Source organism: Macadamia integrifolia, chromosome 6, assembly GCF_013358625.1.
Source record: "Macadamia integrifolia cultivar HAES 741 chromosome 6, SCU_Mint_v3, whole genome shotgun sequence".
NCBI lineage: Eukaryota > Viridiplantae > Streptophyta > Magnoliopsida > Proteales > Proteaceae > Macadamia > Macadamia integrifolia.
The window spans coordinates 40,217,079-40,230,696 of NC_056562.1; the positions used below are offsets into that span (position 1 = coordinate 40,217,079).

At 38.6% G+C, this 13,618-nt stretch overlaps 1 protein-coding gene across 1 annotated transcript; it reads left to right on the top strand.

Annotated features, from left to right (window-relative positions):
- Positions 1-3,249: 3,249 nt before the first annotated feature.
- Positions 3,250-12,136, top strand: LOC122081895 (E3 ubiquitin-protein ligase HAKAI homolog). Its single transcript, XM_042649278.1, has 4 exons — positions 3,250-3,434; positions 3,842-4,159; positions 10,401-10,459; positions 10,605-12,136. Exons 2-4 carry the CDS (start codon positions 3,905-3,907, stop codon positions 11,827-11,829), a joined length of 1,539 nt encoding a protein of 512 aa, XP_042505212.1. The 5' UTR covers positions 3,250-3,434; positions 3,842-3,904; the 3' UTR covers positions 11,830-12,136.
- The last annotated feature ends 1,482 nt before the right edge of the window (positions 12,137-13,618 follow it).

Genomic DNA, 13,618 nt, shown 5'->3' on the forward strand with positions numbered 1-13,618 from the left:
CCAGAGACACTCTCTTTGAATACACTAAATGAAAAAACAGGCCATGGCCTATACTTATAACAACTGTGGAACCGCCACGTGTGCATGTCAACACGTGTGTAGGCAATGCCTAGTACAGCGCAGCGAGGTGATTGGTTGAAAGTGAGACGTGTTCGTAATGTTAGGTGGGGACCACTTGATTGGTGAGGAATCAGACGAATTGGAGGTTGCTATGGCCCACACTGATGGCCAATGGTAGGGTGCAAGATGGCACGAAACCTTGTTACAAAAGGAGGGCACGTAGAGGTAGAGGTAGAGCTGCCTTGGGAGGAGAGAAGATGGAGAGAGATGGAAAAAAAAAAAAAATTGGTTTTCTTCTATAGTGGAGGTTCTCGAAGGGAGGACACGTGGGCAAATAGAGATTGGATAAAACAAACCCGAACGGTCGCGGTTTCCTTAAGTAGGAGGGTTGAATGGACCACGTGGACGGTTGGATAGCGACATGGATCTGGGGGCGATATTGGTCACGTCATCCGTTCGACGGAGAAATAGTTTTGTCTCCGAAATTGGAGATAGAGATAAATCGGAAAAAGACCAGCTTCTTTTTTTTTTTTTTCTTTTGAAAGTACCAAAATACCCTTATTTAATCAAATAAAGGGAGACATACGGTCCCGCAGCCTTGAAGTCCTGGATTCGTCCTTCAATTTTATATTCCCACCTTGTCGGATGGCCAATGGGGATTGTGGGGTGTCAAGCGGTTGGTTCAGCTAGTTTTAAACTGGGTTGAATTGGTTTGGTTTGGTATAGATTTTGGTTCGATATGGTTCAATTAGATCTTTTATCGGGTTAAATTAATGTGCTTTTATTGTTGTTACCAGTTCAGTTTCAAATTTTCATTTGTATACATTAAAAATAATGGAAAATCATGTTTTATTTATAATGTTTTTTGGTTTTTTATCAGTTTATTTTTTTTTCCTCTCTCTATTTTGATTGGTCTAATCCAATTTAATTTTCTATTAGTTTCATAAAAGCCATAATTCAATTTGGTTCCCCCAATCGATTTAAATCGATCCAACTAGTTCAGGTTGTAAATTGACACCCCTACACCAACCTTAATACTCATAATTACATTCTTATGGCTCAAATCATGAAAACCTGATCACCAACAAAAAAAAAAAAACCATGAAAACCCAAAATGGAAAAAATATGATCACAGTGGAACAAGTTTTGTTGGTTGGATGCTACTTCTAAAATGGTGTCAATTGCATTTCGAACTCCATAAAATAGGGAAAAGATGGAATAACAACACTTCAATGAGTAGATTCTATTTATTCAGGATGAAGCAAAACTTTTAAAGAGCGGACCTCTAAAATTTGTGTATAGATAAACTCAAATGTCCTTTGCTCACATATGAGCTTCCACCTAATTAGAATTTTCCGGATGCCCATTTTAAAAATCCAGGGTTATGAAAAAATGGATAATAATTGTTAAATAAATAGTAAATATACATTGAAAAATATAAGATGCATGCCAATGCACGTAGAATATTTGATGAATGATGTAATAAATTTTTGACGTCACCCAACAGGGTGAAGGTGCCAGCCAATACAACTAGCTAGTGAAAACCCTGGTGGGACGTCACTAAATCTTGGGACTATACCCTTAAATTAATGGGCTCCGGGTTCTATGTTAGTTTCATTATCATGCACTAAGCCCATGTTTAATCTCTATAATTAGCTTAAATTTGGAGCCCACAATATGAGATGGGTTTTTTTTTTAGAAGATGGGCTACTATAAGTAATGAAATTTGTATATGATATTTTAAAAAGGTCTACAGTTCTACCCATCCGATTCCCTAACCCACAGAGCCCACTGATAAGGGCATGACCTACAAACCAAGGCCCATTCAAAGTCTACTTCTTAATGATCCAATGGAAAAGAAAAAAAAATTGATTTCTCCCTCAAAAAGTCAAGTGATGGATCTAGATCAGCTCTTCATGCATGAAGGCTTTACATCAGAAGGATATATATAATGGACACATAATTATGTGTGAAGGAAGTTGATCTAACTCGTAATTGATTTTCTACCAAGGTTAATTCAAAATAAAATAAAATAAATTTTCTTTTTCTCTTCCAAGTATCCAAACCAAAATCGATTATTTACCATTAGATTTGGTTAATTTTTTAACGTCTGGTTTGATTTTGCTATTCAACTTTGATAAAGTATTTTACGTTGGGGATAGGTGCTGAGACTCAATGGAGGCTAGGGGTGAAATAGCTGGGTTGTGCCGGGTTTCTTAACACCTTGACCCAATCTTAGGTCTTCAAAATTCAACTCAAGCCCAACCCAATCATGTCGGGTTTATACCAATCCAACCCGGCCCTAAGTGGCCTTGTTAGAGCTAAGTTGGGTTGACATTACCTTATGCAATGGTTGGATTAACCCTAATTGACAAGTTTTTGTCATTCATATCTTATATATTCAAAAATTATAGAAAAATAAAATACAAATAAAAGCTCTAAATTCTAATATAAAAAATTCAGGGTTAATTTTCGAGCCGGGTTGGGTTGGGCTGAGGCCTCAACCCGAGCTTGACCCGACCTTGAGGGTTGGGGTTTTTCAACCCTAACCAGCCCTCAGAGTCATAAAATTTGGCCCAAGCCCTGTTTGGACTATGGGCGCGTCAGGACGGGTTTGGGTTGTCATGGCCAAACTTTAACTCCTAATGGAGATTGTTCTAACGAATGGAATTGACTGGGTTAGTACAGGAATCAAACCATTCTATCGAAACAAAAATAAGGGATAAATCTATATATACGTATGTATACGTCCTGAAATAGAATATCAAATGATTAATGATGAGTCGTTTCTTTCAGCATAAATTGATACCGACTCCTTAGAATTTGGTAACTTTAACACCATTAACAATCACTTATGAATCATTTTTGGGCCTACATCCCTTAACTCAAGTTTTGAATCGAACCAATCCCATGACACAATATAGCCTTGAGGATTGACAGGCCAACTGCTTAGTTTTCGGATAGGATTTGCAGAACTAATTTAAAACGGGTCTAAAACAATATCCTTTTCTTTTGGCGTTTCATGATTGGACACTTAAAAAAAAAAAAAAAAAAAAAATTCCCGTATATGTATAGCTGGCATTCGCGTTTAAAACGCGATGGCGTTTTTTATAAACAAAAAAACGGACATTGAAATTACGTACTTACCCCTCCTGATGTCGCTATTTAGAAGGGACGGGTTCTCTTCGGTCGTCTTCTTCCACTCTTCCTATCTTCCATCTTCGAGGAAGCAGAGAGAGCAGCGACAGCCTTCGACCGATGACTGCTCGACTTCGAGTCTTCGACATCGAGGCCTGATCTTGATTTCAGAACGCCAAGTCACAGGTCGCCGTCGCCTCTTCCCTTTCAACGATGGTTTGATAAAGCTGGGGGAGGTAAATTCACTCTCTCACTTCCTCTGCTTCCCGTTTTCATTTCCTCAGATGGATGTTGCTGAAAGCCTGAAATAATTGTGATTACTCTTCTGTTTTGTATGATAAATCCAAACTCTATACCATTAATCATGGTGTGGTTTATGAATCGATTTACTTAGGGTTTTTCACTTCTGAAACCTGACTCATTGAAAGCATTTATAGAAATATTTTCTTCAATATCTCCCCCAACACCCCGCCACACCCCCCCCCCCCCCAAAAAAAAAGAAAAAATGAAAAAAAGAAAAGCACAACATAACGATTTGTTTTTATGTGTTCCTCTTATTTATTTTCATTGCTTTCCTTCCGGATGTATAAATGGCATAATCCCATCATTGTATCCATAAATTGAAGGCTTTTTTCTTTAATAGTTGATTTGAAGTCAAGCTTATTAGCGAGTTAAGAAAGGGAACCAAAGAGACTGCAAACTGAAGATGCTTCAAATCCGTCTTAGCAAGGGTTCATCTATAGAAAGTGGGGGAGGAGCAAAGCCATTGCCAGTGGACACTGTGACTGTTTCGTGCCCTGACCACCTTGTCCTTGCTGATCTTCCTGTTGCCAAGAGCCTTGGCAATGTTACTGCTGCTTCCCTTGTCAAGACTGTTGGCCGCAGATCTCGTCGACAGCTTGGTGATCGAGTCCATTTCTGCGTCCGTTGTGATTTTCCCATTGCGATCTATGGCCGCTTGGTATGTACCATTTCTATCTCTTACAATATTGCCACTATTCAACAAGGTTCTAATTGTAGATGGTGTCGGTCCTACTTTTAGTCAATAACAAATTCCATTTTTGTGAAGGTTAGCATAAAGCAAGAGAAATTAAGATAATGATGATGATAATTTGTTTATTTTGTATAGTTCAGCAACATAGAATTTATGTATGAGAGATAATCAGACCTATACATCTCCCTTTTGCAAGTCAATCTGAAAAGTAATAAATGAGATAAGAAGGTTTAAAGCTGGTATAATTTCAGTTACTGAAACTTGACTAATAGATTCTTTTAATTCAGACCTGTTTGGCTGAGCCCGAGGCTTGGTAAGCACCTCCTATGTGGTTTCATGGTTGTTGACACATCGTAGCGAATAGATATGTCTATCCCATGGTTGGTTGCTTCAATTTTTTGTTAAAATAAATTTCTAACTAATTTGTCTGTTGGAGAGGAAATTTAATCATTCTAACCGACTAGTGCAGTTGTAATGTAGTACTATATTTGCAAGAATCATAATAGTGGCTAGTTGACAAGGATCTATGATGTATATCGAAGCTTGAAGAAGAAGAGAAAAACAAGAGCCAGAAAACATTATTCACATGACATTGTTCACATGGGCAGTAACACAAGTTACTGTTCTGTCTGTTCGCGTGACACTGTTTACGTGAACATTACTTTGTGTCAATATTTTCTATTTGTAGTTTCCTATTTAGTTTAGTTTAGTTAGTATCTTAATGAGCAAGTTATTCAAGTTAATTTCTTATGTTGTTAGTCAAAGAAGTTTCTATTTTGTAACTTAGGTTAGTTTCCTTTTTATCATTATTTGGTAGTTTCTAATTTACTCTTACTTGGTTAGCAAGTTAGAAGGTTTTATTTCCAGCATAAGTTTCCTTTATATTATGTCTTGTGTCCAAGCAATGTAAGGCTATTTAAAACCATCAATTATAATGAGAAGATAGATTTGAGTTAAACAAAAAAGATGGATTTGAGTTTAGCAAAAAAGATGGCTTATGTTGTTGTGATGTGGAGATGCCTAAAGCGAGGGGTGAGATGCCCATTCACTAATTCTTCGTCCACCCTTCTCAACCCTTCCATCAAATTCCTTTTCTTCTTTGTTTTTTCCCTTAATTTTTGTTGTAAGATCATTATTAGGCTTACAAACATGTCAACAAGATTGAAGATCAGAAGGCAGCCTTGCAGCCAGAATTGAGCCAAACCTGTTGATGTAGATCCCATCATAGGCTACCCTATTGCTAGAGGGAGGTCCAGCCAAGCAGCCATCGACCCAGCCTTAGATCTCCATCTATTAAAGGCCCATCGGCCAGCAAGATGGGCCCATCGATCCACTTAAGTCAGCCACTTAAGTGTTAATCTAATTAGTTAATAAAGGTCCATTGGGGACCACGGTTTAAGTTTTCAATAAGGCCCATTAGTGGCCATCAATATACTTGTAATAAAGCCCATTAGTGGCTAGTAGTTAGTGACTAATTAGTTTCCTAGGTTGGCTAGGTTTCTAATGTAGTCCTAGTAGGAGTACAACTCCTACTTCTGATGTGACTGCTAATAGCATGGTTCTGCCCTCTATCTATAGAGGAGCTCCTGTATTCAGAATTTCTGATTTGAATAAACAAAAATTTGCAGTCAATTGCTTCTAACAGCCGAGATAGCTGTGGGTGAGATGCCTAGGCCAAGATAGCCAATCCCACCCACAGTTCTTTTGTCTCCTTCTTTCTTTACTTTAAGCTACTGTTATTAGAGCCTGTTTGGTAACGATTATGTTCTGAGAGCGTTGTTCTTTTACAAAATCATATAGTTGTGTAACTTCATCAAAATATGATATTTTGACTCTATTAAGGCGTTTGGTAAACCTATTCCGAAACCTTTATGGGGACAATTCCTGAAGCGAGATGGCGTTTGGTAAAAACTGTTCTCAAAACTGAGACATTCCTCATAGCCTGATGAGTTTGGGAAGCCACAACACCATCGGAGCAGCTACTACTTCCGGCTAACATTGTGGTTGAGTCCCAATGCCCCCTGCACTATATTCATTTGCAGACGGAGTCTCTTGGGACACTCTAGGACTGAACCCTAGCGATTCTAGCCAATTCGTCCTACCCACCTGACTCCCTTGCCCCTCAGTTGCGCTTGTCTGCAACAACCTCTCGCTCCCACCATAATCGCAGATCTCAGCCCTTTAGCAATCTAAGATTTTGGGAAGAAGCTGCCCAGATCCTCTCTCCAGACAAACCTGGTGGTAGTAGAGGGAAAAGAACAATTTTTGTCGTCGCAGAGATGGAGCAGCAGTAACTTCTTCCTTGCAAAAAACAGAGAAGAACTTCAGGTGGTCAATTTTAGGGAGAAGTGAAACTTGAACCAATAGGTGGTCAATTTTTGATCAAATTCTCAGAACTTCCAATTTGCTCTGATTCGTTGATTTGGAGACCTGAGAATGAGGGGAATCTCCTTTTGCCTCTGGATCACATCACCGACTTTGAAGGAAGTTGATGATGGAGGGGCTTTGTGGTCAGCGGAGCTTCAAAAACATCGAGCAGCAGGGACCGGTGGTGCTTTGTGGACAGCTGCGGAGACGGCGGCCCTCTGATGTCCGTTCAGACAACAGAGACGGCGAAGCCTTCTCCTTTGTTCACTGATGCTTTTTGGGATTTTAGGTTTTGAGGAAAGTTTTAGGTTTTTTGAGAATGGACTCTATTTTATTTTCCCAAAGATAATCCTAGAAATGAAGTAACGTGTTACCTAATTCTCACTCTTGAGATGACTTTTTGAACCGGTTCATTACTTGGGCACAGAAATGAGAAAGGAATTACCAAGCGCTTTTTTGTCTATTTCTGTTCTAATAAAATGGAATAAAGTACAGAAAAGATCATCCCAGGGGAGTTACCTAACGGGCTCTTAGTCTTTGCTGCTGTGATAATTCCTTAAGAAGTTTCAGACCTGTTAAAGCCTTCAAAATCAGAATCGGCTAGTCAAAAACCTCCCTTACTTGAAGACAATCGATCCTCATCTCAGCACTGCCCAAGCAGTCCAGCTTAATTTCTTGAAGAATCTCTTCTGTTCTCTCTCTCCAAGGGCTGAAATCAAGAAACTTCAGAACTTTTGCATCATCCGGCAGAATAAGTCCATCTTTGGGGGTTTTGTCCTACATAAGAAGACCTACCATCGACCAGAATCTGAGCTCCACAGATCCAGCTGCATATCCCCTTTTTCCCCTAGCCGCAGGTCCTTTTCTCTCTCCTAGGGTGTGATTCTTTGGTTGGGTGTTACTACTGTTTTATCCTTTATCCTAGTTTACTTTTCCAGATTTAGTAACTAGATGTTAGTAATCTTTATGTCTAAAAGAGGGGCTCTAAGATTGAGATTGGTCTCTTGATAACACTTGAAGAGTAAACTAGGAAATAAAAGAGCTGGAATTAGAAACTAATTACTTGACTGAAAATTAGAAACTAATTAAAACGAATAACCCCATCAATAGCCCAACTAAAAAGGAAACTAATGAAAATAGGAAACTAACTAGTAATTCCTTACTCAATCTTAGAGCCCCTCTTTTAGACCCATAAAAGTGGTCCAATACATTCCAAATCACATGGACTGAAGGCCCAACACATATACAACCCAACCCTAGGCTTATTCCTAATAAAACAAGCCTAGGTTGGTGAAGAATCTGCATCACTAATTCATGTCGACATCATATCTCTCATCATGGGTAGGGCCTTAGGGAAGAGGGGAAATCAGAATAGCAGGGGGAGGAAGGGATCACATAATTAGATATTGCACAAATCCAACCAGGGAGGGAGAGCAATCGCATAAAGAAGGGGGAGGGGAAGAATCACTCACAGCCTGAAGGCTCTCAAACATTAACTCAATTCATCATTATTCAAATCTATAAAATTAGAGTACATTAGTTCATCTATATAAAGAGGGCAGACTAGCAGTCATAACCTAACTAGGAGTTGGACTCCAAGTAGGATTAGACCTTACATAATAGGAGTTGGACTCCAAATAGGACTAGACTAGAACTCCAACATGAAGTAGGTAACTAACTAGTCGTTCACTAATAGGGAAACCTAAGCTGACTCAAACTGATACAACAAAGGAAATAGACTCAAAATAGGACTCTAACTAAGCTAATGAATTAAATCTCGCTTTCCTACTTTCTACCCATATTTTAGGCCCATTAAAGCTGCCCATTACAAAGAAAACACATGGGATCAAAAGCCCAACACATACATAACCCAACTTAAGGCTTATTTACAATAAAATAAGCCCATTAAATGACTTATCTACATCATCTCAATTCCACCATTGGAATTGTCTCAAGGGATTGTATCCATATAGGACCTTCATCTACTCCTAGTTTCAGCTCCATCTGAGCCACGATTTGTGAGTTCTTGAATTTCTCCCTATTCTGCCAGATTTTGAGATCCTGCCTGGGATTAAGATCACTTGTAATTCTAGTCTCACATTATTAGTGTTTAATATTTATGTAATTTAAATAAGTCTTCATGTTCAGTTAACCTCAGGAGGTCAATACCATTTGAAACTAGCATGGACCTTCCTCCTTCCTTCATCGATAGCATGCACGGGGACTTTTATTTATGTAATGTGAGAACAGAAATATGAAATTTTATTTGTTTCTTTGAGTCCCTCATTTAGGCAATTTGCACATAACTGATATCTGCTTCAACAAAGCCGCTGTATCAATATTTTATGCAATATAAGAAACAAATCATGCATAATTTGTGGACCTTAAGAAGCCAATATCATGTGGCTTGAAGTCCCCATCATGCAGTTCATTTTCTTTTTTCAAAAATTCTAATTATTTGAGCAATAATTCATTGATTAATGCCCATTGACTAACACATGAAATGATTTTTGTATGACATGTTCTGGGATTATGTGCAAGTCATGTTAAAATCAATTTTTAAACCTTGTAGACTATTACAGGAATGACATTTATGGGTCCTGTATTTACATATTTATTGACTGCAAGTGCTTTTAAGAATTCTATGCGTAATGAAAAAAGACTGGTAATAACTGAGTTGAGGTAAAGTGTACAATTATTATTCTTTGAGCTAAATTAAAATTTGTACTTCTTACATACATATACACTGGTTTGACAGTATTTTCAAAATTAGCTTCCCGCCCCTGAACTGTGGTGGTGATTGCCTGAGGCACTAATGTTTACCTCTTAAGCGACATGCTCTGGCTACTGTAGTTTTTGTAGTTGACACTTTTGTTCGGTGTTAGCTCTCAACAAGGCATTGACCCTGGATATCCTGCATCATAAGGGTTTGCACCTTGCAAAGAGATGCCATTTCGGTATTTGTCAAAAGGAATTAGCAGTCCAGCTGTTCTAATAATGTAACTTCATAGTGAAATATGGCATATTTCTGATTTGCCAAAAAAAAAAAAAGAAGAAGAAGAAGATATGGTCATATTTCTTTAAGCTGTTTGCCTGTTTCTGGTTCATCATGTGACTTAGCCTAGAAATGTAGTGAATTTATTTTCTCAATGGCTAAAGCTTATGTCCTATGGAATCTATTGCCATATGCTGTGGTCAGTTTATGAAGGGAGAGAAACAGAAGGATACTTGAAGACAATCTTAAGAGTTTTCCCCAAGAATTCATGCTGATAGTGCCGAGTGTATAACCGATTGGGCATCAGCTTGTAAAGAATTTATTGCAGTACATCGGAATGGTTTTACTTACTGCTGTGATTTTATGCCATATGAATGACTTGTTTTGGTTCAAAGTTTTTTGTTGATAGTTAATTTTTTCATGAATAGATCATGCGGTTTTTTAGGGCTTTATGCATACATTATCAATTGTAGTTATCCTCTCATTGATCAATGAAATGGAAATATTTTTGTTGTTGCTGATAAATAAAAGTTATTTTTCATGAACTTTCTTAGTCTAAGCTTCACCTTTTGATTTCTGTTCATATTATCTGAATAAGTTATAATTGCTCCATCGTGTGGGTTTTTAATTTTTATTTTTTTTTTGTCTCCATCATTTGCATCTTAAACCCACCTCCCCCAAACCCCACCCCCCACCCCCCCCCCCCCCCCCCACCCCCCAAAAAAAAAAAAAAAAAAAAAAAAAAAACACACACACACACACACAAAAAAAGCATCCTTTGACGTAGGTAAAATTCATCAGCCACATCTTTGTCTTGTTGCTAATTAACAACTTTATGGTTTTCAGAGTCCTTGTGAGCATGCCTTCTGTCTGGACTGTGCTAGGAGTGATTCCAGCTGCTATCTGTAAGCATATATATATATTTTTAATCTTATATTTATGCTCACCAGTGCTTCCTGTCTGAAGGTTCTTTTTTTTCTTTTTTTTGGGTGTGGATAAAAGGTTCCTGTTTAAAGGTTGTAACCGTTACAAGTGTTGTTTCTCTTGCAGTTGTGATGAACGGATTCAGAAAATTCAAACTATTAAAATGATGGAAGGCATCTTCATCTGTGCAGCCCCCCACTGTCTGAAGTCCTTCCTGAAGAGATCTGAATTTGAATCTCATATTCACGAGAGCCATGCTGACCTTCTTCAACCCAACACAGAAAAAGAAGATGGCAATGAATCAGATGCTTTCAATATGGTGAAGCAGCACTCAGTAGATACACATGTCAGACAATCTACACCTGCAGATTCATCAACTGCTCGTTCCCTACAGAGGCCAGTTTTTTCACCCAATTCAAATTCTCAGCCTCATGATTCTGATGACAAGCGTGGTCGTCACCAACCCAGAGAACAGCCACCTACCAAGCCAGTTATACATCCAAAGCTACCACCATTTTATGCTCGACAGCAAAGCCAAACATCTGATGCACAGCCTGATAACAACCCACCCCAATCCTTTGATGGGCCCGGGTCCTATGGCCGGTTCCAGCACCAACAGAGTTTTGATTCCCAGACTGGCCCATATTATCGTAGAGATGCTGATCAGTTTCCTGACAAGCAGCAAGGTGGCATGTCTGAAACCAGCTTCCCAGAGTACCCACTTATGCATTCCCATCAGCCACCCAATTTTTTTGTGCCAGTTAATGCAAATCAGGGGATGCCTCCTCACCCTCCATACAGCTATCCTCTTCCTCCTGAGGGGGCTCAGCCTTTCCACAATCCACACTATGAGGTAGCACGATCAGATTTATCATCAGAAGGTGGCCCAGAACAGGGATCATTGTTGGGTTTCCCACCAGGTCCAGTAGGTGGTGGTTTCCCCGACAGTTATCCTCGTCCTTGGAATATGGGCCCTACAGGTGTATCTTTCGAACCAGCTGGGGGTCAAGGAATTCCTGAAGGTTTCGCAAACCCAGCAGATTCTCAAGGTAGAGTCGCATTCTTTCAAGGTGACTATGGAAGGTTTCCAGGAGTTCTCCCTCTTAATCCTCTGCCTCCACCATCTGGAAATAAGGGTTTAGAACCACTGCACAGTGGTGGTGCTTTGGATCACAAAGAAGGCAAAGGTGTGTTGGCACCACAGCCATTGCCACCATCAATGCCAATCCCACCTCACTCGTCACAGATGAAGCGGGGTAAGTTCTCAAATTCTGGTGATACAGGACGGGAGGGGCAGGGCTATGCGTGGCAAAATGAAAGGTGTGATGGCTTTGGAAGCAGCCAGGACTAGGAATGGTTCTCATCTTTTTGAATCACTGTATCAGTGCTGAAATACTGTTGTATTCATTTTATTTTTGATGAGGAATGAGTTGATGATGTGATTGCTTGTTAGTTTAGAATGTTCCTTCTGCTTCGGTGAAAGCTTACCTGATGTTAGTGAATTTTGATTCTGTTCTTTAGTTTAGAGAAGGTGAATAACAATAATTCTACTGTGTGGTGGTCTCAAAATGTTTCTGAACATGCATCTCACCCCAATTTTTGGCTGGGTGGTCCTATGTTCAATTCAAATTAAAAATGAAGGTGGTTCTTGTTTTTTATTTGTTGGTTGATTCTGTTTCAAATGCTACAACAATTTCTTAAATGAGGAATTTCGGTTCTTGTGTTAGGATGATAATATTCACACAACCCACCCCCCCCCCCACCCAAAAAAAAAAAAAAATGTAGAATATTTGTATTAAACTGAGTCTTCCTCACCACTTCTTGAAGCCTTTTCTGATGACAAAATTGATAAGAAAATTTTAAAGCTATTATGAATCAAAGAGATTGAATTTTAGTTTTTTTTGGGGGGCTCAATTTTAGAAAGCATAACAAAGTCTTTTGTCTCGATTTAGCTCATATCTTCACCTTAGCCTAGAAACTAGAGAATAGGTTCTTATCGATTGAAGGTTTTGTTTGGCTGAAAGTAAGAGAGAAATTGTCAAACGTAATTTCTCCAGACACATGGAACCCATAATTTAACCATGATTAAAACTTAAAAAGTTTCAGACTAATACAACATATTCGCATGTAGTCATTGAGATTTGAAAAAACATTTATCAGTATTTGAAAAATCAAAGCAAATAAATTCAGTAATAATCATTGGAAAACCAAAAGAAAAATCTCATACACGAGAAATCGTAAAAATGAAAAAGGCTACCAAATTTGATTGGCGTTACATAGCCACCGCCCATCCAAAGACTCAACTTGCTAGATATTACAGAGGTTTGGTGAGCACCATGCCGAATCTCTCCGCTATTTCCTTCTCTTAAGCTTTGGAATATGAGTTCACCTGAAACTAGCAGCTTTATTAGGGAATTTCCCATCTCAGTAGGAGCTTTTCAAAGAAATAGCTTAGTAGCCACATTAACAATGCTTGAGATAATTTTAGGCATTGTGTAATCCCTTTGGCTACAAAATCGTGTGGTTTCTAAAAATTTAAAACCCGACTTCCTCCACAAATTCTGGAAAGCTTTCTCCCTTCATAAATTTCTTAGATAATTGTACAATTCTGAATATAAAAGTTCAGTTAGTTTTTTGTTTTAATTTAAATTTGTTGGGAAATTGGATCATATGTTGTCATTGTTGGCAACTAAGAGCAACTAGGAAAATGGTATATTAGTTTGGTGTGAATCGATACCACCTAATACAGGAGAGAAGTACTCATCCTATCAAAGTCTATCTAAAATCTGAAAGCATGGGAGTTTCCTAAACATGTTACAACTATGGTGATGGGGTGGTTTTATAAAACAAGAAGGAGAGAAATAAGAAGACACGTTGTGCTTCTATTGTAAGTGGGGAGAAGAAGAGTTTGAGTAGAATTAGAACTATGGCGATGTGGCGGTTTTATAAAACAAGAAGGAGAGAAATAAGAAGACACGTTGTGCTTCTATTGTAAGTGGGGAGAAGAAGAGTTTGAGTAAAATTACAGATTAAGGAGGACTCCTTCATGCGGTAGTAGTCTAATCGGTAGAATATGACTTTAATTCTTTAAGTTGGTTTCTGTTTTCAGCAATAAAAAAGAGATTCTATCGGCAGAATTT

What these genes read in the sequence shown, in the direction of transcription:
- LOC122081895 (XM_042649278.1), top strand. Translation starts at nt 3,905, where the DNA reads ATGCTTCAAATCCGTCTTAGCAAGGGTTCATCTATAGAAAGTGGGGGA. An exon ending in TTGCGATCTATGGCCGCTTG is followed by an intron (nt 4,160 to 10,400) that starts GTATGTACCATT and finishes TATGGTTTTCAG; the next exon opens with AGTCCTTGTGAGCATGCCTT. An exon ending in AGTGATTCCAGCTGCTATCT is followed by an intron (nt 10,460 to 10,604) that starts GTAAGCATATAT and finishes TTTCTCTTGCAG; the next exon opens with TTGTGATGAACGGATTCAGA.